The sequence below is a fragment of the Cnephaeus nilssonii genome (assembly GCF_951640355.1).
Source record: "Cnephaeus nilssonii genome assembly, chromosome: 15".
NCBI lineage: Eukaryota > Metazoa > Chordata > Mammalia > Chiroptera > Vespertilionidae > Cnephaeus > Cnephaeus nilssonii.
Genome location: NC_137086.1, coordinates 36,425,837 through 36,451,873, shown reverse-complemented (window position 1 = coordinate 36,451,873; position 26,037 = coordinate 36,425,837). Strand labels below are relative to the sequence as shown.

The window sequence follows — 26,037 nt, the reverse complement described above, 5'->3', positions numbered from 1 at the left end:
ATAAAAAAAAAAAAAAAGACTGTCTCATGAAGTCAATAAAATGGATAAATGTGTAGATCTCATTCAAAAACCACAAGGATAATAAAATTAAAAGAATTATAAGAGAAAATTAGTTTATTAGTAAAGTATTAATAGAAGCCTTAAAAAATAAAATCCTTAAATACTTATTGAAAAAAAATGTCCCTCTTATGATCATGTATCAACGTTGTCAAAGTCAAAGATGCCATATAGTATGTCATGCTCTTACACAGTCTGGTCAGCTGTTCTTTTTTGCACTAGCACCTCTTCTCACCCGCCTAATCAAACTGAGTTACTCTTCATGTTTTCTAAGCATTCCTGAATTGAAATTATAACTTACATTTTTATATAAAATAAAATAAGCTTATCTATGTTTTTACCTTTTATTTTTAGTCAGATTGTCATTATTTACTATGACTTTCAATTCCATTTTTAAAAGATGCACTTCAAGGAGCTTTTTTTCCCCCCAAAGCATATTCTCAGATATGATCTCCTGCAGTTTTTTTGTGTGTGTTTTTTTTAAGAATTAAGGTGTGTGTTTTTTGGGTTTTGTGTGTGTGTGTGTGTGTGTGTGTGTGTGTGTGTGTGTGTGTGTTTACTGATTTTAGAGAAAGAAGAAAGGAGAGGGAGAGAGAGAGAAACATGATGTGAGAGTGAAACATCAATCAGTTGGTGCAATATAGATCCTAACTGGGGGATCGAAGCCACAGTCTGGGTATGTGCCCTGACCAGGAATTGAACCAGCGACCCTTCGGTGCACAGGACAACGCTCAATCAACTGAGCCTCACAGCCAGGGCTCCTGCAGTTATCTTTAAATCTAGGTTCCCATACCTTTCTGTCAAGAAAGAAAGGTGGAAAAAAAGTTAAAAACTTAAACTTAAGAAGTTAAAAAGTTAAAAAAAGTTAAAAAATTAAACATAGTTGTCTTCATGGAGGCAACTATGGAAAGCAAAAAATAACCAAAGAAAGATGGTGCCATACAGACAAAAAATTACCTATAATAATAAAAGCATAATATGTTAATTAGACTGGCCGTCCTTCCAGATGACCTTCCGGACAAAGCCGGGGCTGCGAGGGAAGCCCAGGTCCCGGGTGCCAGAGGGAAGCCGGTGCCAGCAGCCAGGGGAAGGAAGGCCTACTCCTGCACGAAATTTGTTCATCGGGCCTCTAGTAACTAAATAATAGGCTTTGGTTTTGCTATTTCAAGTACAACTGAAAACAGAGCAGGACAGGGTTGCTGAACTGCATTCTGCGGATATGGCAGATCTGCAGGAAAATTCTCTAAATGGGGCCTGAAAAGCCCTGACACAACCTTGTAATACGTTTTCTTTATAGACCAACCTATTGGTCTGTTACCTGTGCTTCACGGTACACCAAGCATTGCATGTCCCTTCCCAGAGACAAATTCATTAATATATCAAAAGAAAAATACACTGTGAATAATTGGGGTTTCTCTGTAAGGTTCATTCAGTATTCAAAAATCAATCAATGAAATTCACTACTATACTGACAATATAAAGAAATTTAGTTGGTTAAATCAACTAGTGTACAAAAGAACACTTGACCAAATTGAATACCTATTCATAATTTAAAAAAAATTTTTTTCAGAAAACAAGGAATAACAGGGAGCTTCCTCAATCTACAGAACAGCTACAAAAAAAAAAAAAAAAAAAAGGATAAAACATACTACAGCTAACAACATACTTGGTAGAGAAAGACTGTTTTCCCCTAATATTGGGAACATGGCTGGGCACACAACAAAGCTGTCCACTCTCACCAATCTTGTGCTGAAAGTCTTAGCCAGTGCAATGAGTCAAGCAAAGAAAGAAAAAATATACAGCTTGGTTAAGAAAAGTTAAAACCATCCCTATTTGCAGGCAATATGATTGTCTATTTTCAATATGAAAATCGCATGGAAGCTACAAAAAAAACACATACAACTAATAAGTAAGTTTGTAAGGTCACAGGATATACAGCCAACATACAAATGTCAACTATATTTTTATATACTAGTAAAGAACAATTGAAAATGAAAGTTTTCAATTTTGCAATAGCTCCAAAACAAAGGAAATACTGAGATAACAAATCTAACAAAACATGTTCAAAATCTGTATGGCAAGAACCTAACACCCTATCCAAGAATTTAACTCAAATGGATCATAGATAGACATATAAAATGTAAAACTTTTAGGGGAAAAAAAAAACATAGGAAGCAATCTTCATGATCTGGAAGTAGTCAAAGAATTCTTAGATTTGACACCATTTAAAAAACTGGTAAAATGGCCCTGGCCAGGTGGCTCAATTGGTTGGAGCCTCATCTGGTACACCAAAGGGCTGAGGGATATGAATCAAGGCACATATCTAGGTTATGAGTCCGTCCCCAGTCGGGACACATATGGGAGACAACTGCCAACATTTGTCTCTCTCTCTCTCCTCTCCTCCCTTTCTTCCTCTCTCTCTAAAATCAATAAACATATCCTTGGCTGAGGATAAAACAAAACTGGTAAGGTGGATTTCACCAACTTTTGCTCTTCAAAGGACACTGTTAAGAGCATGAAAAGACAAGCTACATGCTAGGAAAAATATCTGCAAATCACATAACAGATAAAGTATTTGTGTCCAGAATGTATACAGTACTCTGAAAACTCAACAATAAGACAAAAAACAAACAAACAAAAATACACCACAATTAAAATGGGCAAAAGAATTTGAACAGACACTTTAATAAGGAGATATATGGATGGCAAATAAGCACATGAAAAAATATGCAACATCATTAGCCATGAGGGAAATGCAAAATTAAAACCATAATGAGATACCCCTGCGTACCTATTAAAATGTCTACAATAAAAACATACCGACAATACCAAGCACCGTGCAACTGGGACTCTCATACATTGCTGGTGAGAACATAGCATGGTACAGCCATGGTAGGAAAGAATTGAGCAGTTTCCTACAAAGTTAAACATAAGGTATCATCTAATTCAACAATGCTATTCTTGAGTTTTAATTTCTGTAGAGCAAATATTCATGTCACATAAAAACCTGTACATGAATGTTTATAGCCATTTTACTCATAATTGCCAAAACCTGGGAAAATAAATATCCTTCAATAGGTGAATAAACAAACTGGTACATCCATATACAATAAAGTACTACTCAGCAATAAAAAGTAACAAACAATTGATACATGTAACATCTTGGATGAATATAAGGGCATTATACTGAGTGACAGAAGCTAGTCACAAACATTGTAATGTGTGATTCAAATTATATGACATTCTTGAAAATTATGCATAAAATATTTTATATGTATATTAAAGTTGGATTTAATACTCTTCAAAATGTCCTATAAAATACTCAGTGGTGGGAAAATTAAAATCAATTTTCAATGTTTTTAATATTATGGTACTTAAATTATTACATTGTTGAAATGTTCCAAGGAAATTTTTAATTACATTTTTTAAACTTCTGAAGTTTGAAAATATTTAATATTTAAAAATCTGTAACATATTTAACTATATAATTTTCTTTTTTACCCTTTACCCAATTAAAAAAAAAAACTTTATACAACAGACAAGTATTTGACAGAAGGAATGAACTTGAAAAAGACGCCTGTGCTGAAGCTTTGATGGATAAGGCCTGTTTTAAGAAAGGTAATGGTATCCACAGTACCCAAAGCATTCAAATTATAACAGAAAAACGGAATTATACCTGGCATGTGCTTTCAGTAAATGAGTAAAAATAAGAAAGCCGTGGACATTTCTAGTTGGTTTGCTATAAGATGGGACTTGGTTGGTATAATGCAAAATACCTGCTTATAACAAAAATTTAATTTTAGTGAACATACAAATAAATGTGAGGATCTTATTACGATATTAATTCTCATTCACTAGGTCTGGGGGGAGCCCATAATTCTGAATTTCTACAAGCTCTCAAGTGATGTATATGCTGCTGGCCTGGAGATTACACTGAGAAACCAGGCTCTGAAGGTCACTGAGAAAAGTGGCGTCATTTTTGCCCAATTCTATAGGAAAGAAATGTACATAGTATCTATACTAATAGAAGGGTAATATGCTAATTAGACCGGGAGACCTTCTGGACAAAGCCATGGTGGTGGGGCCAAGGCAGAGGTGGTTAGGGGTGATCAGGCCAGCAGGGGAGGGCAGTTGGGGGTGAGCAGGCCGGCAGAAGGGGCAGTTGGGGGCAATCAGTCTGACAGGGGAGGGCAGTTGGGGGCGAGCAGGACAGCGGGGGGGGGGGAGGGGCAGTTAGGGGTGATCAGGCCGGAAAGGGGGGGCAATTAGGGTTGATCAGGCCAGCAGGCAGAGTGGTTAGGGGTGATCAGGCAGGCAGGCAGGTAAGTGGTTAGGAGCCAGCAGTCCCGGATTGTGAGAGGGATGTCCGACTGCCGGTTGGATTGGGCCTAAACTGGCAGTTGGACATCCCCCAAGGGGTCCCAGATTGGAGAGGGTGCAGGCCAGGCCGAGGGACAACCCCCCCCCAGTGCACAAATTTCATGCACCGGGCCACTAGTCCTATATAATAAAAGCCTAATATGCTAAGTGTCTGGTTGTCCGGTCAGCCATTCAACCAAACTGTAATATGCTAATTATATGCTAAGGGTGCTCAACCGCTCACTATGATGTGCACTGACCACCAGGGGGCAGATGCTCCAGCCAGCAAGTTAGCTTGCTCCTGGGGTCCGGCCGATCTAGACTGAGCGCAATGGGCTGGACATGCCCTGGCCAACCTCCCACGTCCCTCCCTGGCCCCAATCGTGCACCAGTGGGGTCCCTTGGTGTGGCCTGCGCCCTCTCGCAATCCAAGCTGAGGGACACCCCCCCGAGTGCACGAATTTCGTGCACCAGGCCTCTAGTTATAACATAAGGCAGTCATGTAATATACTCCCTAAAACTGGTACCAAATAAAAAGTGAAAAAGTAACAAAGTAATCACCTCCAGTCAAGCTGAGTTGGTGGCCTACAAAGTACAATTTCAGCATGCAAAAGAAATTGCGTGAGATACTATGAAAATGGAAGCACAAATAACACACAGATGACTGGCTGTGAAGGGACAAAGTTAGTTACTATTTGAAAGTTTTCACTGTCCCCTAAAGATGACTCTAAGCTTGGCCTACTCATTTCCTTACCTTTCCCTCTGATAATGGGCCAGTTCTGCTGAACTAAATCTTTGAGATGCTGGAATGCAAAATCTAGAAGAAAGGAAGTCGCAGTGAAGGGCAAGAGAGGCATGTGATGGTAATACCTCTGTGACTTCCTTCCTTCACATGCCTCTCCCTTTCTTCTGGATAGGCCAGGGGAGGACATGCATGAGAGCAACTTCAGCATCTGAGGGAAGTGGATAGCAGAGAAAGAAGATTTTTAAAGCAGTACTGCATAATGACAAGCATGGAGCAGTACGAACATTTCTCTCCCCCGCACCCCCAACACACACACACAAACAGGTCTACTAACTGTATGTCACAACGCCTGTTTAATATATGGTCCCATCTCTGACTCAAAATACCGTCACTCCAACTCTTCAGCTGTTTTCACCTATGAAGTCACAATTTCAATGGACTGATCCCATAAAGGATGGGACCTTGAATAAATAATTTAAAGTGATTTTTTTTGTATTAATGGTTTAAAGATATGGGATTCTCAGTAGAAAAAAATAATGGTATTTTCCCTCTAAGTTTGTTTTCCCTTGAATTTTAAGAAAAGTGTAGAGTTAATTGTATTCAACAAGGCCAGCACTAAAGTTGAAATTGAAAGTTGATGGTTACTAGCAACATAACAGAATATGAGACCCTCTCATTCCCCCACAGAAACACTAAACTGGCAAACATCCATGAACAAAAGGGCCACTCCAAGAGCTTCAAAATCCAAGTAGGGGATGTGAGGGCGATCTGGCTGCGACATCTGTCACCCCATTGATCGCCGGGGTTGATTCGGCTGATCTGGCTGGCTAGGCGGGTGTCCCCCTCCTCCCTCACCGATCCATGCGCGTCCCTCCCGAAGCTGCGCGCGCGGTCGAAGAGGACGACCTTCCGCCCAGAGGAGAGGACCGGTCTTCGGTCAAGGGTATACGAGTAGCTGCACTCCCCTGCTAGAACCTCCAAACAAGCTCTCAAAATCCAAGTAGGAAGTTGCAGTGGAGCCCAAGACCAAGGAAAAACACATTGCCAAGGCGCACCCACACCCCGGTAGCAGGCCTGCTGAACACAGACCTGACTGCAGACCCGGGAGCAGCTCTACCCCCCTGGGATCATGGCGCCAGCCCCATGGAGCTGGCAGGAACCACATCGTGTATGACCCCAATAACAGGCCCACTGTCTGCAGCCCTCTGACCAGCTCCAATTGCTCCATCTCCGAGGCAGTCTCATCGAGGGACCTGGGGAGAGACATGCTGGTCTGTGCCCCAAGTAATAAGCCTGCCAACATGGACCCAGAAGTAGCCCCAATCACCTGGGGACCTGGCACGAGATACCCCGGCACAAGTAACAGGCCAGCCCACCAGGGACGTGACTGAAACTGGAAGCAGCCTATGGCCTGGCCTGGCCCTGCTCAGCTGCCACCCCGGAGGCAAGCCTGTCTGTCTGGTTGCCCGGCAGGAGTAGGTCTTTACCTGACAAAAATAGTCTGTAAAGAACAGAAGAGGCTCCTGCTCCTTCAAATTCACAGACACCAATGCAAGACTATAAGCATCACAAAAATGCAGGCAAATATAACATTATCCAAGGAAATTAATAAAGTTCTAGTAAGCGACCCTAAAGAAAGGGATCCATGAACTGCTTGACAAAGAATTCAGAAAAATCATGTAAAGAAGCTAGTCAGTTAAGAGAGAACACAGCTAGACAACTTAGAGAAGACACACACTATTACAGAAATGTAATCATCATCAAGGCACTTCTTGGTGCTAGGACTACAAGGAGGAGTAAAATGCTGCTGATGAGCTTTAGAAAACTTACAAGTTAACATAAGCATAGTGCCAAATGGGTGGTACATGCATGCATTCACTGAGTACTGTACTGGGACATAAATACCAGCAGTTACTGGTTTCAAGAATGAGAATATGTACATTGATGTCTGCCCGATATCCATCAATAGTGAGACATTAGATTGAGGCCGTAGTTACAGTTCTTTCCTCTTAGCCTAATGACATAAATTTAAGTAAGGATGCCTCTTTTAAAAGCATCATTTGGATGTACTAAGCCAGGGTCAGCAGGTATATCACTGCTTTGAGAGCAGATCCCATTAATCAAATACAGTATTCTTTTCCATTAAGCAAAATAATAATAAATCCTCATAAAACTTCTCAACACAGTTCCACAGTTCCCTGGATAACCACCACTAATCAACCAGAATCGGCACGTAGATGAAACTTACTTGCTATGCAAGTTTTAAGGCACCGTTTTAATGAGAAAAGGCACAATATAGGCGTAGCTGTTCATTTGATTCCAGTGTAGATACTGGCCATAACATGTATATAGGAGAATAATTGTTACTTTATTACTATTTTGAAGTTTGGTAATTGCTTTCTCTGAGTTTTTAGTATTTTAATGTGTTTACATTATAATTGTTTTAAATATTTCTCTGTTTAGTGAGGATGTTAAAAGATTCTGTTAAAAATTTTTGTTAAGGTCCTTTAATATATTTTAAGATAATTAATGTTGTGATCTTTTACTTTAGAAGGAGAAATAAGAGAAGACTGCATAGGACAGGTAAAACACTTTCTATCACTGTTTCTTATAAGAATTAAATTCCAAGAGAAAAGCATACTGTAATTGTTGTTGTTTTTTAATATATTTTTATTCATTTCAGAGAGGAAGGGAGAGGGGGAGAGAGATAGAAACATCAATGATGAGAGATAATCATTGATTGGCTGCCTCCTGCATGCCCCCTACTGGGGATCAAGCCCGTAACCCAGGCATGTGCCCTTGACCGGAATCGAACCCAGGACCCTCCAGTCTGCAGGCCAACGCTCTATCCACTGAGCCAAACCAACTAGGGCTGTATGTAATTGTTTTGAACTCAGGAAACTGCCTACTGGTATACATTAAGTGGAAACATCTTTCTAGAAAACTACTCAGCTTTTCAGTATTTCAAAGTTGTGATTACTAAAATATTTATTTCTGAAACATAAAATTGTGTACATGGAATAGGTACAAATGAAATTATATGTCTGAAATTTGCCTCAAAATAACCCATGAGGAGAAAGGGTGTGTGTGTAAGTGAATTTAAGTCACATGAGTTGATAATTGATGAAAGTGGGTGATGAGTAATATAGCAGTTTACATACACCATTCTCTATACTTTGGTATAAGTTTGAAATTATCCAGGATTAAGTTTAAAAATGAAAGGTTTGTAATAATGACAAGTTATCCTTGTCATTTTTATCACATTTATGTGTAATATTAATAAGCAATGCGTGTGAGGTCCCTCTCCATATTATGCCACTGACATTACATTGAAGTTCGTTTTGAGAGACGATATCAGTGACCTGTTAGACCAATTTCAGAAAGCTTAGGTATAAGTCAGAGAAAGCCTCACCATTTTATTAAAAACTCATAGTGGATTATAGTGACTGATTCACTATGAAACTTGAGTTTGAATGATAGTTCCACAACTACTAGCATTATAACTTCGGAAAAATTGCATCTCTCTTAGCCTCAACTTCCTCATCTGCAAAATAGAGATAATTTCACATACACCACAGGATTTTCACGAAACTATTGTGACCATGTATTTGGTAGGACTCTGTTAATTGTATGGAACTAATACATTTTTTAAACTTAATTCTGGATAATTTCAAACTTATACCAAAGTATAGAGAATTGTGTATGTAAACTTAAATTCACTTCTACTAATAATACTAATAATCATCAATATCATTGTTTCAATCTTCTTTATGGATACATCTATATTGATGGTCAATATTGAAACTGAATTTTAGCTCTGAATTTGGGGAGGCAGAGACAAAAAAAGGGCAATGGGAGTACTTTGAGAGGCATAACGGTATAATAGAAAGAATGCAGGATTTGTAGGCAAACTGTCTCAGTTCCAGCTTTTGCCCCTTCTTCCTCATTGCCACACATTTTGTATACCTACTTCCTTATCTGTAAAATGGGAATAATTATATTTAATAATATCATAGGATTATGTCAAATTAGGTAATGTGAAAGCATTTTATAAATTCCAAAACATTATTATTGTTCTTACTAACTTAATTTTTAAAAACATGCAAATAGTAAATTCATCTAAATAGAAACATTTCTTGCACTTGACTTACACTCAAGAATGCTGTGTTAGAAAACTGAAAAACCAACTAAACATGTCCTCAAATAGGGTTTTGAAAAAAAAAAAAAAAAAAAGACAAATCCTATTCACATAGCTCTTTTTTGCTTAATCCCTTCACTTTTTTTTTTTTTTACCAGCCCTCAACCCCCTCCCCTCTGACAACTGTCAGTCTGTTCTCTGAGTCTGTTTCTATTTTGTTAGTTTATCTGGTTCATTCCACATACAAGTGAAATAATATGGTACTTGTTCTCGGATGGGCTTATTTCATTAAGCATAATGTTCTTCAGGCCTATCCAGGCTATTTCAAAGGGTAAGATTTCCTTCTTTCTTTATGGCCAAGTAGTGTTCCATTGTGTAAATGTACCACCATTTTTATCCACTCATCTGCTGATGGGCATTTGGGCTGCTCCACATCTTGGCTATTGTCAATAATGCTGCGATGAACACAGGGGTGCATATAGTCGTTCAAATTAGTGCTTCGGGTTTTTGGATGGATTCCAGAAGTGGAAGCACTGGGTTATAAGGCAGTTCCGTTTTTTAATTTTTTGAGGTAATTCTACTAGTATACTGCTTTCCATAGTGGCTGCACCAGTCTGCATTCCCACCAACAGTGCATGAGGGTTCCCTTTCCTCCACATCCTCGCCAACACTTGTTTATTGATATCTTGATAACATCCATTCTGACAGGTGTGAGGTGATATCTCATTGTGCCTTTAATTTGCATCTCTCTGATGATTAATGACGTTGAGCACCTTTTCATATGTCTATTGGCCATATGTATGTCCTCTTTGGAGAAGTATCTATTCAGGTCTTTTGCCAATTTCTACATGTTTTTTTTAATAAAAGATATCTGTATTAAACGAACAACAGGTCAAAATCCAGTTTGTAGCAAAGCAAACCTTAACTTGTCTGCAGAGTTTGCTTACGAAAGTTTGTATACATTTAAAAAGAAAGGTGACCTGGTATTGCCTAACATTAGGTAACAGCAACAGGGTGCGGCTCAGAAAATACACTTAACTATATGTAGAGCTCAAATGAGGGACTGGGGAAAACCCTTTTGTTGTATTAAGTTATTGCATGAATTAACATGTTGCCTTTCAGTCAAGGGTGAGCACAGTTTCAGAACTTAATCAAATGAAGATCAGTCTCTGTTGAAACTACAACTTCCTATTACCAAACAAAATCACCTCCTCCCAAACTAGGGAAGAAACAAACCAAAACTACCACTTCTATACTGTTTATCCAGGGGCCTAAAATTTCATAAATTTTGATCCTTTAATTCTACTGCTAAAGCTCTACAGCAAGGAAATACTCCCAAACAAAGAAAGCACTTCATGCCTAAGTGTTTTTCATAGTATTATTTACAAAAAAGAAGAAAATGGAAACAGTTTAAGTTTAACAAAAATAAAAGGAATGATTAAGGAGCACTATAGTATTTAATGAAATAACATTTAGCCATTAAAAACAAAGACTGTGTGGGAGCATTGAAGAATAAAGTGAAGCCAAAAAACCCAAACCAAAAATACAGAGAACTGTAAATACAATATGATTTCTACTGTTTTAAAAACAAACAAAACATATACGTGGAAAAAAAGAAACTAGAAGCAAATACACATGAAACCATAGTTTTCATATGACTAGTGGGACTATGGGTAAATTTTGTATCTTCCTGTTTCCCAAAATTTAATGAATATACTTTATTGTTAATAATTATTAATTAACTGAGTATACAAAATACATTATTTCATTGATCATCAAAAATTGCTATAAAATACATAGACTATCGGTCAATGTTATAGCATGAAACAGACTTTCATGGAAACCTGGAAATACTCTGAAGTCTCTTTAAAAATAGGACGGATTTTATTTTAATTTTTCTTAATCTTATTTTTTTTTCATTGATTTTAGAGAGAGGGATGGAAAAGGAGGAGGAGGAGAAGAGAGAGACAGAGACAGACATCAATTTATTGTTCCACTTATTTATGCATTCATTGGTTGATTCTTGTATGTTCCCTGACCAAGGATCGAACCTGCAACCTTTGCATATCAGGACGATGCGCTAACCTTTTTTAAATGTAATTCCTAACGTAAGAGAGGTATTAAGGCCTGGATAGAAGGAAGACACTACAGAATATCAAGAATATGGCTGAAACAGATGATACTTCCCGGGTATGCAAAGTCTGGCCCTCAAGCGACAGTTACATCCAGTTATTAGGAAAATAATTTACCTAGGATCTCTGCCAGTTACTGAACAAGACCAAAAGCTAAGTCCACATTTCTCAATGACTGTTATAGTGGTGTAAAAAAATATATTTTGGTATAGTAGCTTATAACTATGAGTTGGATCTTATATATTTTTTTAAATACCAGTGCTTATATAATTTTTTATTTTAAAATTGAAAGCTATAGCCAGCACGCACACAAAAGCCCCAGGCAATATTAAATTACTCATTCTTTTTGTTACCTCATTCTCCAGGTGTGGTTTTTTTTTTTTCTTCTGTATATCAGGATCCACAAGCACTTGCATACATATGTTTCCCTTACTTGCCAGCCACACTTGTTTTTTGTGGGGTTTTTTTGAGGTACAACTATTTGAAATACTATAATTTAATGTCTTTCTGAAAGGCTTCTCAGGAAAAAGAACTTTCAAGATATAACTTGAGGAATAACTTTTAAGAGAAATGTCTCCATGAGCTCACTCATCTAGGGGAAAAGATGAACAACATAGACTGAAGCACAAGAACAGCATCGATCAGACTGTCAGACCTCAGAGGGAAGGTAGGGGAGGGTGGGGATAAGGGAGATAGATCAACCAAAGGACTTGTGTGTTTGCATATGAGCCTAACCAGTGATCACGGACAACAGGGGGGTGGGGGCATGCGTGTGGAGGGGTTTGGGATGGGAATGGGGGGCGGGGGTTTGAGGACAAATATGTGATACCTTAATCAATAAAGTAATTTAAAAAATAAATAAATAAAAATAAAAAAATAAAAAAAAGAGAGAGAAATGTCTCCAATTATGAAATGTTAGTTTAAGTACAACCCTCAGCCCTACTCTTCTTTACCTTTCTCCTTTACCATTTCAACTCTAAGTAGGCTATCTCCAAACTTTCAAAAATGTCTCCACTGTGCCCAGCCAGCATGGCTCAGTGGTTGAACATTAACCTGGGAACCAGGAGATCACGGTTCAATTCCTGCCCAGGTTGTGGGGTTGATCCCCACCGTGGGGGATGTGCAGAAGACAGCTGATCAGTGATTCTGTCTCACTATTGATGTTTCTCTCTCCCTCTCCCTTTCTCTATTAAATCAATTTAAAAAATATATTTTTTAAATGTCCCCACTGTGCTATCCTCTATAATAAAATGGTAATATGCAAATTAACCATCACTCCGCTAAATAAGCCATGCCCACCAGCCAAGCCACGCCACCAGCCAATCAGGGCGAGTATGCAAATTAACCCCAATCCAAGATGGCTACAGCCACAGAGAGCAAGGTTTCCCAGGTAACAGAGCAAGCCAAGCTTTCCATAGCCGTTGCAGGCCTAAGCCTCCACTCAAGCTACAAAGTTTCAATTACAGAAGGTAAACAAATTCAAACAAATGGCGGCAGAATGGAGCTTGAGAGAGCAGGCCAGGGTTGCCGGCGGCAACAGGGGAAGCAAAGCTTTCCGCACACCCTGGCCGGGCTCACCTGCTTAAGGCTACAAAGTTTCAATTGTAGAAGGTGAATTAACTGCCACAGAAATGGCTGCCGCCCCAGGCTACAAAGTTTCAATTGTAGAAGGAAAATAAATTCCAGATACCAGGGCCTCCCCTTGGGTTGCCAGGAGGCGTGGCCGGCCTGCAAACCACCACAGGCCCCTCGCTCAGGCTGCCCCACACCCCAAGGGAACCCCCACCCTTATCTGTGACACCCTTCAGGGAAAACCAGCTGGCCCCCACCTGTGCACCAGGCCTCTATCCTATCTAATAAGAGAGTAATATACAGATTGATCATCACTGCAACACACAATATAGCTGCCCCCATGTGGTCAAAGATCCTGCCCCCATGTGGACACAAGATGGCCAGCAGGAGAGGGCAGTTGGGAGGCACCCGGCCTGCAAGGGAGGGCAGTTGAGAGGGACCAGGCTTGCAAGGGAGGGCAGTTGGAGGTGATCAACCCTGCAGGAGAGGGCAGTTAGGGGTGACCAGGCTGGCAGAGGAGGGAAGTTGGGGGCAAACAGGCTGGCAGCGGAGTGGTTAGGGGGTGATCAGGCTGGCAGGCAGAAGCGGTTAGGGGCAATCAGGAAGGCAGGCAGGCAAGCAGTTGGGAGCCAGCAGTCCTGGATTGTGAGAGGGATGTCCGACTGCCCGTTTAGGCCCGATCCCCTAGTGGGATCGGGCCTAAACGGGCAGTCGGACATCCCTTGAGGGGTCCCAGATTGGAGAGGGTACAGGCTGGGCTGAGGGACAACCCCCCGCCGTGCACGAATTTCGTGCACCGGGCTTCTAGTTTTCAAATAATATCACTCACTGTTAGTCTTACATCCTCCAGTTTCAGAATCTATAATAATAAAAGCGTAATATGCTAATTAAACCGGATGTTCTTCCGGACAAAGCCAGGACTGCCAGGGAAGTCCGGGTCCTGGTGCCTGCTGGAGGCCAGAAGGAAGCCCGGGTCCTGGGTGCCAGAGGGAAGCTGGTGCTGGCAGCTGGGGGAAGGAAGGCCTACTCTTGCACGAATTTTGTGCATCAGGCCTCTAGTCCTATCATAAAATCCTTGTTGGGGATGGAGTCTTTAGGTTTTTCTATATAAAGAATAATGTCATCTGCAAAAAGTGACAATTTTACTTCCTTCCCAATTTGAATGCCTTTTATTTATTCCTCTTGACTGATGGCTCTGGCCAGGACTTCCCAGTATTATGCTGATTAACTATGATTAGAGTGGACATCCTTGTCTTGTTCCTGATTTTAGAGGAAAAGCTTTCAGTTTTTCATCATTTGAGTATATTAACTGGAGGTTTGTCATATATGGTCTTTTTTACTGAGTGTTTTAATCATAAATGAATGTTGTCAAATGCTTTTTTTGCATCTACTGATATGATCATATGGTTTTTATCCTTTATTTGTTAATGCGGTGTAGTGTATTACATTGATTGATTTGCGTAGATTGAACCATCCTTGTGACTCTGTAATGAACCCCACTAGATCATGATGTATTCTTTTAATGTATTTTATATTAGATCTGCTAGTATTTTGTTTGTGACTTCTTCATCTGTATTCATCAGATATTTTCTTTTTCGTGTTATTCTTGCCAAGTTTTGGTATCAGGATTATATTGGCCTCATAAAATGTGTTAGGAAGGCAAAATATTACCTTTTCAATTTTTTGGAAGAGTTTGAGACTATCAATACTAAATCTCTTTGACTGTTTGGTAGAATTCACTAGTGAAGCCATCTGGTCCTGGACTTTTACTTTTTCAGAGGTTTTTGATGGTTGTTTCAATTTCCCCACTGTTGATCCATCTATATATATTTTCCAGTTATTCTCAATTCAGTCTAGGGAGGTTATATATTTCTAAGAAATTACCCATTTCTTCTAGGTTATTGAGTTTGGTGGCATACAGCCTTTCATAGAACTCTAGTATGATCCTTTGTTTTTCTGTGGTGTCTATGGTACAATGAGATACCACCTCATACCTGTTTGACTGGCTATTATCAACAAGACTAATAATAAGTTTTGGAGAGGTTGTGGATATCATATGATCATATCAATCACTGCTGGTGGGAATGTAAACTGGTACAACCACTATGGAAAATAATATGGAAGTTCCTTAAAAATTTAAGAATACACTTACCATATGACCCAGCAACCCCTCTTCTGGGTATCTACCTGCAAATTTTGAAAACATTTATTTGCAAAGCTATATGCACCCCTATGTTCAATGCAGCATTACTCATGGTGGTCAAGACATGAAAACTGAAGTATCCTTCGATAGAGGATTGGATAAAGAATATGTGGTACAATAATATAAACTGGAATACTATTCAGCCATAAGAAAAGATGAAATACTGCCATTTGTGACAACATGGATGGATTTTGAGAATGTCATGCTAAGCCAAATAAGTCAGACAGAAAAAAATCAAGCACCATATGTGGGATATAAAACTGAAAGCAACAAATGAACAAATAAGAAAAACAAACAAAAACTCACAGATACAGACAACAGTTTGGTGGTTACCAGAAGGAAAGGGCTGGGAGAGTCGTAAAGGGTAAATGAGGTCAAATATATGATGAGGGAAGAAGATTTGACTTTGGGTGGTAAACACACAATATAATATACAGGTGATGTATCACAGAATTGTACACTTGAAACCTATATAATTTTATTAACTGATGTCACTTCAATAAATTAAATTTAAAAAATAAAAAATCCTTTTGGGGGGAGAAAGAAAAAGAAATGAGAAAAGGATGAGGTTCTTGTTAGTAGCTCTTTGCAGCTTTGTAAAATCTTACATAGGGCTTATAAAACCATTATCTTTTCTATGAACCATTACCTCAAGAGCCACTGTTAAATACTTAGTAAAACATCAAAATTAAGAAATATATGCTATATAGGACCTGTAGAACAGATAATATTGTAAAACCAAATAGGTGGAATCAGAAATGATGACCCACAATTTGCAACTTTTCATTGTAGAAGCCTTCAGATGCTTCCAAGTTTCAACTAACATCCTTTCCTTCCTTTGCCATTTCATGCCTCATATATTATTTCTTTTCACTGATTTTTACGAATGCTGTGTCAAAATTTTAAGAGTAAGATAAACATACAGTTCTCTTGTTTGCATGTATAATGCATTTTAAACTTTTATTTTGTTTCACTGTTTTTAAATATTCAAAGTAAAAATATTAAAAATATAAGTATTAAGTCGCTTACTTTTACTCTCTGCTTAAACATGATTTTAATTATTTTTATTTGTTTGCTTTCAGGAAATTGGAGATGGTGGTTCTCTCAGAATGGTTCACTTTGGTTTGGTGTAAATAATATAAAATTCGTGTTTTACTGACTGAAAACCTCCCTGTATGGAGTAAAAAGAGGAAAGACAGTATAAATTAGTTAAGAGTTTAAATTCAGTGTTTTCAAAATAAAGTTTTATTCATTTCAAAAACATGTAGCATAATGGCAAATGATCCTAATTAAAGTGCTACAGTGCTTTAACTTATTTTCAATAATGTAAAATGTTGGAAAGTTCTTCAATTATGCATTATTTGGTGCTTTAAAAGTAGAATATTTAAACTTAGTTCTTCTAAGTATTTTAAACATTTGCTCTTGTGATCTTGTTTACATCATTAATTTGCATCACAAATAAAGGATTAAGCTGAAATTTCAGCTCAGACACATTGTTGGGAGACAGTTTTCCATGGGTTTCTTGATTTACTGCTCCCCTTGGAACAGATTCTGTCCCCTGTTGAGCAAAGGGCAGGCAAGCTTACCGCCGGTGATCAAAGATAGGAACTCCCAGGTTCACAATACCTATCCTTTACACAGCCCACTGAGTGTGAAGACAACATCTACCCCTCTCTACATCACTCTGTAGGAATGGTGCCCGGGAAATCAGCGTGTCCCCCCTCCCCCCAAAAAACTGATACCTTAGGTACTATTATTGTGAGCAATAAAGTGTCCTTTATCTCTGACCGAGGAGTCTCATGTGTTATGCCAGCATGAAACTGTAGTTTGATAACTTCTCTTGCAAGCAGAGTAAAAATCTCAGACCTTTCAAAGTTCTGGATATCCATTCATTAGTAGAAAGCATATATTTTACAAGTATAAGTCTATAATAATGAACATCTTTTTCAAATATTGTATATGTGGTAAATTCTCATTGAAATCTATTGTTAAAAGCTAATTAGACTGAAGGCTTTTAGACTTTAGGTTTTTCTCCCTACTTCCTATTCATCTGTATCTCTACCTGAGGGTATGACCAAAAAAAGGAGGTGAAACTCAAGTTACATTTTTCAGTTTTCTACTGCTCTGGAAAAGTTTTAGTAATATTTAGTACGTGAGCCATACTAAAAAGGTAATTAATTTTTAAAGAAAAATTGTATTGAGAAAGATATGGTTTTTGTCAAGATGGCAACATTTTCTACAGATTTTCTAGTAAATAATCATTAACCAAAAATACAAACCACATTTCTTGATCTACCACATCCTTTTGTTTTTCTAGCCACTGTTTTCTTCAAATAGGTGAGAGTCTAGTAAAAAAGTTCAGTGCCATTTCTAGGTCCTATGTGAGTAGATCATAGTCTATACTAAAAAGTAAACACTTAAATGAGATATTAATATAATATCAATAAAACTACTTTCTATATAATGATGATAAGTTTACCAGTTGTCTGGGTGAAACTAAGTAAAACTTAATTCTTAACTAAATTGCCCATTTTTCCACTTCCCATGCCTCTGGAAAAATTAACTCAAAAATATAGAAAACCAAGTTTCTTTCACAATGTACATGGTTTATAAATGTGTTTTCCAAATGCTGGGAACCTGGGAGTGTTTATTAATTAAACATTCCCCTAAAATGATATTCCTGTTCTGCTAGGAACTGGCAGGACTACGAATGAGTTACCACAGCTCTAAAGTGAGAACAGTGGCAAAGACAAGAATACCAAGGTCGACCTGCACTAGCACTGACAGGTCACCGTTTCTCCTTAAGGAATAGATCCACAAGCTTTTTCAACTATTCGCCAAAATTCCCAGGCCCCAAATAATTCCACAGTAATTCATATCAGCTATGACACTGAGCCTGACTACTAGAGTATGTTGGGAATACCTGAAATGGTTTTGGTTCATTAATAAGACAAATAACCAAACTGAGATTAGGCTCCCACTCTCCTACTCTGTCCGCCTGGAATCATCCCTTTGTCTAGTGCCGTGGTCGGCAAACTGCAGCTCACGAGCCACATGCGGCTCTTTGACCCCTTGAGTGTGGCTCTTTCACAAAATACCATAGCCTGGGCGAGTCTATTTTGAAGAAGTGGCGTTAGAAGAAGTTTAAGTTTAAAAACTTTGGCTCTCAAAAGAAATTTCAATTGTTGTACTGTTGATATTTGGCTCTGTTGACTAATGAGTTTGCCAACCACTGGTCTAGTGTATCCATGCTGTATAGTAAGTCTTCACCTAACAATGTCAATAGCTTCTGCAATTTTAAGCGAAACAATGAATAACAAAACCACTTTTACCATAGGCTTATTGATATAAACAAGAGTTAAGTTCCTACACATCTTATCAATATTATAATGAAACGATACTGAACAATGTTATTCAACAACCTGCTATATACAGGGTGGGGCAAAGTGGTTTTACAGTTGTGAGTGCGTGAAACACAGAGTTTATTCTTGTATTATTATTTACTAGAGGCCCAGTGCATAAAAATTCATATACTGGAGGGGGGTCCCTCAGCCCGGCCTGCTCCCTCTCACAGTCCGGGAGCCCTCAGGGGCGGGAGGTGACCCGGCGATCAGGGGAAGGCGATGCCCCATCACACCTCTACTGCTGCCACTGCCAGCCGAGGTTACCTGAGCCTCGAGCGGCCCTGAGCAGCTGGGAAGCCGCTATTTGAGACTTGCCTGCACCTCGGGCCAGCCCTTGTTGGCTAGGGGACTGGGGGACTCCAGAGGTAGGTGCCCCAGTGAGGCTGAGGGGACTGGGCGCCATCATCTTTGAGGGCATGGCAGTCAATTATCATATTCCCTCCTTATTGGCTGTGGGTGCTGCCATCTTTGAGGACATGACAGTCAGCATATTCCCTCCTTATTGGCTGTGGGCGCTGCCATCTTTGAGGGCGTGGCAGTCAATTAGCATATTCCCTCATAGGATTACTAGAGGCACAGTGCACTAGGCCTGGCCAGTGATCAGGGCTGATTGGGGCCTTCCCCTGGCTGCTGCCCGCGGGCCAGGGCCTTCCTTCATTCTGCACTGCCCCCTCGTGGTCAGCACACATCATAGCGAGCAGTCAAACTCCCAGTTGGTCAAACTCCCGAGAGGACAATTTGCATATTAGCCTTTTATTATATAGGATTGTATTATCTTCTGTGCAAACAACTGTAAACCTCCTTTTGCCCCACCTTGTACACTTCCCGCCCATTAATCTCTTAGTAGCCATCTCAGTTATCAGAGTGCTTTTGTTCAAATAACCCTTATTTTAACTAATAATGGCCCCAAAGCTCAAGAGTAGTGATGCCGACATTTCCGATATGCCAAAGAAAGGCAGAGAAGCTGAAAAGCGCGTTCTTTAACTGATAAGGTGAAAGTTCTTGACTTAGAAATGGGAAGAAAACATATGCTGAGGATGCTAAGATTGATGGTAAGAATAAATCTATCCATGAAACTGAAGGGGAAAAAAGTGCTAGTTTTGCACCTCAAGCTGTAAATATTAGGGCCACAGTGAGTGATAAGTGCTTAGTTAAGATGGAAAGGGATTACATTTGTGAATGGAAGACATGAACAGAAACATGTTCCGATTCATGGTAGTGTTATACTGGAAAACACTGAACCTCTTATAGGAAAATTTCAGCAAGGGATCCCCTTCAACAAACGACATCAAGCCATCTACCGCAAGTAAGCGATGGTTACACTGATTCAGGAACAGGTTTGGACTGAAAATATAAAAATTATTGGAGCGGCTGCATCTGCCAATAAAGAAGCTGCTGCCACATTTTCAGCAAACGATAATACCCAGGCAATAACAGCTGTCTTCATTTTCCATGCCCTATTTCAACATTCACCTATACACATATAATGTTTACCTATTTCACTCAAAACATATTCAAAAGCAAGTAGACAATGTTCTTATAATCTGTACTTGTCTGACAAGTAAATTAAAGTTTAAAATATAAAAACTTTTATATAAAATAAAAGATATTCTTATTAAGTGAGTTACTAAAGTGGAAAGAATCCAAACAATATTTAATGGCACTATTTTACCACATAAATCGTCAGACACATTTTCCATGAATCTCTATGAAAGTCTGAGAAAAAGAAGTTTATGATGTTTATTTAAATTTAATTTGGAGAAGTATACATCAACCAGTCAAGAAGCATGTCATTCATCCTGCATAAAATTATTTATCCATTGAGCCTTTTTTGCTGAATTGCAGCCATATTTCTGTCAGTTCAAGTGTTGCTCTATATATGAGGGATTAATCTGACACAAGACAGTGAAGCTTAATCCTTCAGTATATCATAATCTATTCTGCATGCTAAGAGGATTTCAAATTTTACAATTATACAAGCAATACTATAAATGTACATAGAACAAGAATGATTTTCCTAAAATAGGTTTTAATGTCTATGTAACATGAATAAACTTCTTTATTTATAAATGTCAAATAAATGTCACATGTAATTTTTATGAAGTGGAATTAAAGTCTTCACTTGATAACATTTTATGTAAAATTTTAAAAGTAAAATCTTAAGTACAGAGATTCACTTTAGGGGGGTTCTATTTAGAAATCAGCATGATCTCATTTTGTGATCACTTAATGAAGTTGCCACTATCAAGAGAGGGGAGATGTGCTCAGATAATTCACAAATAAGTGAAACATTGTCAGACTAAAAAGAAGATCCCTTGCTTTACTCTGTAAACATTCACATTATATATAAAAAATGAAGTTACTGCCCTGGAAGGTTGTGGGTTCGTTGGGGCATCAGTGGGAGGCAACCAGGGGATGTCTCTCTCACATGGCTGTTTCTCCCTTCTACCCCCTCCTAAAAAAATCGATGGAAAAGCATCCTCAGGTGACGATTTACCAAAAAAAGAAAAGAAATTAGTCATGCTGTATACAAGAGATGCCAATAACTTCCTCTCTGAAAACCCGCCCTGCTCATCACCCTGGAAGGAATGGATATCTTGTGCCATTTAATCCTAACCCTCCACTCCCAACCCTACCTCCAGAACACGATTGAAGCAATTTATTACTCTCTCCTGGGAATTTGGAATTAGAACAAGGAAACTAATCGTGGGAAGAAGAGCCAGAGTCAGGTAGACTCTAGGTCTCAGGCTATCATTCTGAGATGGTCATGATAAGGCCACGTACAGTGAGTGTGTGGGCAGGAGAGTCAGTTTATAATGGATGGGAAGAGAGAAGCAAACATGCAGAGAAATGTCAACAAGCCAGCTGGTTCCAGAGGGCTGTTTCCTCAAGGCTGCCAGCAATTAAATAAAATGAAATGCCATTTTATGATATCAACTCTCCCCACGTTTTTATTTGAAACTTATGAATAGCTAGAAAGCTATTTTACAACCAAACATTCCTTGGTTATGAAAATTACTCACAAAATATGTCAAAAACATGATAGAAGGAAGAAACGAAAAAATTCTTTCAAATTTCCTTTAAAACATTGAGAACTACTGATTTTTCAAAAGTGAGAAGGCAGTGAGAATGGCACCAGTAAATAGACATATCCTCTTTGCCTCAGCAATTCGCAGCAAGGCACAGCCCATACGACACTTTTTATTCTTATTCGTACAGGATATTAATGTCAATATTCCATTTGAGTATCTACCTATCTCTTCCACAGCAGTGTAATTTTATTTTTTAAATCTCTTAATCTTAGGTTATTTTATTCTTTCTATCATCTGAACATACAATAGTCCCCACCTACCTGCAGTTTTGCTTTCCCCAGTTTCAGTTACATACATTCAACTTTGGTCCAAAAATATTAAATGAGGAATTCCAGAAATAAACAATTCGTAAGTTTTAAACAGCATACCATTCTGAGGAGTGCGGTGAAACCTAACCCCATCCTACTCCATTCCACCTGGGAAGCGAAGCACCGCTTTGCCCAGTGTTTCCATGGTGTATATGCTACCCACCCATTAGTCACTTCCTAGCCAACTGGGTTATCAGATTGACTGTTGTGCTATCATGGTGCTTGTGTTCAAATAACCCTTATTTTACTTAATGGTCCCAGAGCACAAGAGGAGTGACGCTGGCGATTCAGATTTGCCATCGAGAGCCAGAGAAGCCATAAAGTGCTCCCTTTAGGTAAAAACATGAGTACAGTACGATGAGATATTTTGAGAGACCACATTCACATAACTTTTATTACAATATATTATTATAATTGTTTTATTTTATTATAGGTTACTAGAGGCCCAGTGCACAAAATTCATGCATGGGGGGGAAGGGGGTCCCTCAGCCCGGCCTGCACCTTCTCGCAATCCGGGACCCCTCGGGGGATGTCCGATCGGGCCTAAACCAGTAGTTGGACATCCCTCTCTCAATCTGGGAATGCTGGCTCCTAACCCCTCGCCGGCCTGCCTAATTGCCCCTAACCCCTCTGCCTGCCTGCATGATTGCCCCTAACCACTCTGCCTGCCTGCCTGATCACCCCTAATCACTTGTCTGCCTGCCTAATCGCCCCTAACCCCTCTGCCTGCCTGCCTGATCGCCTCTAATGGCTCGCCTGCCTGCCTGATCACCCCTAACCACTCTGCCTGATTGCCCCTAACTGCTCGCCTACCTACCTAACTGCCCCTAACCGCCTCTGCCTCGGCCCCCGCTGCGGTGGCTTCATCCGGAAGGACGGAAGGACGTCCGGAATGACGTCCAGAAAGTTGTTTGGCTGTCAGGTCTAATTAGCATATTATGCTTTTATTATTATAGATTGTTGTCAATCTTTCTATGACTAATTTATAATTTAAACTCTATCATAGGTATGTATAGGAAAAAACATAATTATATAATATGTATGAGTATATATATATATATATGTATATATATATATATATACACACACACACACATACATATATAGTTACATACTATCTGTGGTTTCAGACATTCACTGGGGGGTCTTGGGACATATTCCCTGCAAATAACTGGTGACTACTGTACTTATTTTATCACTTACTGAAAGGAATGTTGAAATTCTCACCTAGAGGTGGGTTTGCCCATTTCTTATGTTTGGATTTAAGACTACCTTGTTATTGTTTTCTGTTTGCCCCTCTGTTTCCTCTACAGCAGCGGTTAACCCCTCTACAGCAGCGGTTCTCAACCTGTGGGTCGCGACCCACAGGTTGAGAACCGCTAGCAGTGTTGCCTAAGACCATCGGAAAACAGATATTTACATTACGATTCATTAACAGTAGCAAAATTACAGTTATGGTGTAGCAACGAAAATAATTTTATGGTTGGGGGTCACCACAACACGAGGAACTGTATTAAAGGGTCGTGGCATTAGAAAGGTTGAGAACCACTGCTCTAGGGATTACAGTGAACTAACAACTTTTCACAATCTTCTTAGAATCACTATTTTAACAACTCAAGCGGAATGTAGAAACATTACCATCATATACTGTATAGTCCCTTTACCCTTGCCCGTTGTGTTGTAGTTTTATCTCATATATCATATCAACAAGAACTGAAAACCCCATTTGATAGTGTTTTTCAAGATTTCAACTGTCAAACATATAGTAGAGAATTCAAAAAAGGGAATTCTTTATCACCATTCCAGTTGTTCACACATATAGACAGATCGGTCCCACTGAAATGTGTTATTACCTACCTCAGCTTGACCCTCAGCTCTACCTAGTCAGTAACCCTTCGCTTTTCTAGTCAATCCCCTCCCATTCTTCACGACTTTCCTCAAACCTCACACCCTCCTACTTCTCTCCTTAGCCTGAGCAAATGTCTTTCCCTCCTAATTCACTGTTAAGGAACATCAGCCAGGGACTCCTCAAACTCTTTCTAGTGCACTTAAACTGACCTGTGCCCACGCCTATCCATTCCCCAGGCTGGATTAAAGGGCTGACTGACCAAATACTGGTAGCTGAGCTTGAAAGCCGGTCTATAAGAAGCACTATAACATCAGTCTGTAACATCACTGGAATAAATTAGATAAATTGCTAAGGGGCCATTTAAAGTAACCGCTTGAAAACCAGGCAAGTGTGCACTGGTCTCTAAACCCCCAACGCTGACAGCATTTTTTAAAAAAATATATATTATTGATTTTTCACAGAGAAGAAGGGAGAGGGATAGAGAGCTAGAAACATCAATGAGAGAGAGACATCGACCAGCTGCCTCCTGCACACCCCCCACCGGGGGATGTGCCCGCAACCAATGTACATGCCCTTGACCAGAATCGAACCTGGGACCCTCCAGTCCGCAGACCGATGCTCTATCCACTGAGCCAAACCGGTTTCGGCAGCCAAACCGGTTTCGGCTGACAGCATTTGTTAGAAAAATTTTAAGTACTTCTTACCAGCCCAAACCTATCTCCATCAAATATTTCTGGAAAATCTATCAGGTTGTACAGTACTACAGCAAGTTACCAATCCTGACCCAAATGGTCAATGGGCACAATAAAATTTGAAGTTAAACCATGCATTACATGGTACTATTTACAAGGAACAAGTAATTTATTTTTTAACTTAAATTTGAAACCTTTAATATGCCTCACAGGAAGCTATCTAGTTCAGAAGCAGCGTTAAGAACCCAAATACGGAAGAGTGAGGAGCATGTTGCCAACATAAAAACAAGGAAAATAACTTTAAAATATATTTTGAACAACACTTTCCCACTTTAATCATTTATTCAACAATATTATTGAGTATCAATTATGTGGGAAACAAGGGGAACTTGCTCTTGGGGACTTAAATTCTAGGAGACGTAGATAATAAACAACAAATGCAGGTAATAAGTAGCAATAAACACTATTTTTAAAAGATAACATATAGTAATAACCACTAGGTGTTTAAAAACTAGATGCTATGGTAGAAAAGACTGAACCGGAGAGGCTGCTAACATAGACTGAAAGTAAGGAAGGCCACACTGAGGTACAAAAGACCTAAAGGGTAAAAGACACCAACCATGCGAAGATAGGGGAGGACAGAAAATCCTAAGCAGAAAGAATAGCGAGTCCCAAAACAAAAGCAAGCTTGGCCTTTGAAGAATAGAAAAAAGGGACTTGTCTGTGGCTGGAATATAATGAGCAAGAAAATGAATCGTAGGAGATGGTGGCAGAAAGGTAGGGAGCAGTCAGATCAAGCAGGGCTATATGGAACACTCCATCCTCCTTAATGAGCATGAATAAATATACTATCTAGTTGCAAGTAGTAGGAAAACTAATTTTTTTTACAATATATAAGTTAAAATGTTCAGTGTGTTCTTTTTTTTAATATTTTTATTGATTTCAGAGAGGAAGGGATAGGGAGAGAGAGAGAGAAACATCAATGATGAGAGAGAATCATCGATTGGCTGCCTCCTGCATGCCCCCCACTGGGGGTCGAGCCCACAACCTGGGCATGTGCCCTTGACCGGAATCGAAACTGGGACCCTTCAGTCCTAAGGCTGACGCTCTATTCACTGAGCCAGGGCAAAATGTTCAGTATGTTCTGTGCATCTGGTAAATCTTTTATTATGAACATAATGAGACGTAACTGTTTTACTAAAGAGTATCTTCCCATCATCAATAAAATAAATACTGAATATTTGCAGGTGTATCTATTTTGATTTTGCTTTCTACGTTCCTACTGTAATTATGGAATAGGAATCACTTCTCCTGAGCTCTGCGGCTCATCTCTACCCACCAGCCTCTGATAGCTCGTGTGTACACTGCACAAGAGAAAAGTGCCTCCTCTAGGTACACAATCGCTACACAGGGTATACATTTAGCAAGCAAAGCACAGAATTTCAGCCCCTCCTCACCCACTTGGCCCAGCATCCTGATGCATAAC

At 39.3% G+C, this 26,037-nt stretch overlaps 1 protein-coding gene across 5 annotated transcripts in view; it reads left to right on the top strand.

Annotated features, from left to right (window-relative positions):
- WDPCP (WD repeat containing planar cell polarity effector) overlaps nt 1-16,980 on the top strand; it is a 257,997-nt gene extending 241,017 nt beyond the window's left edge. For 2 of the 5 annotated variants that reach the window (XM_079792175.1, XM_079792180.1), the window contains 2 exons: nt 3,596-3,675; nt 7,713-8,221. In XM_079792175.1, the coding sequence (XP_079648301.1) occupies nt 3,596-3,675; nt 7,713-7,807 (175 nt within the window). In that variant the 3' untranslated portion in view covers nt 7,808-8,221. Of the gene's footprint in view, nt 1-3,595; nt 3,936-5,333; nt 6,890-7,712; nt 8,222-16,288 lie in introns of those variants that run through there. The other 3 variants (XM_079792177.1, XM_079792178.1, XM_079792176.1) reach the window with 3 other exon arrangements.
- Nucleotides 16,981-26,037: the final 9,057 nt, after the last annotated feature.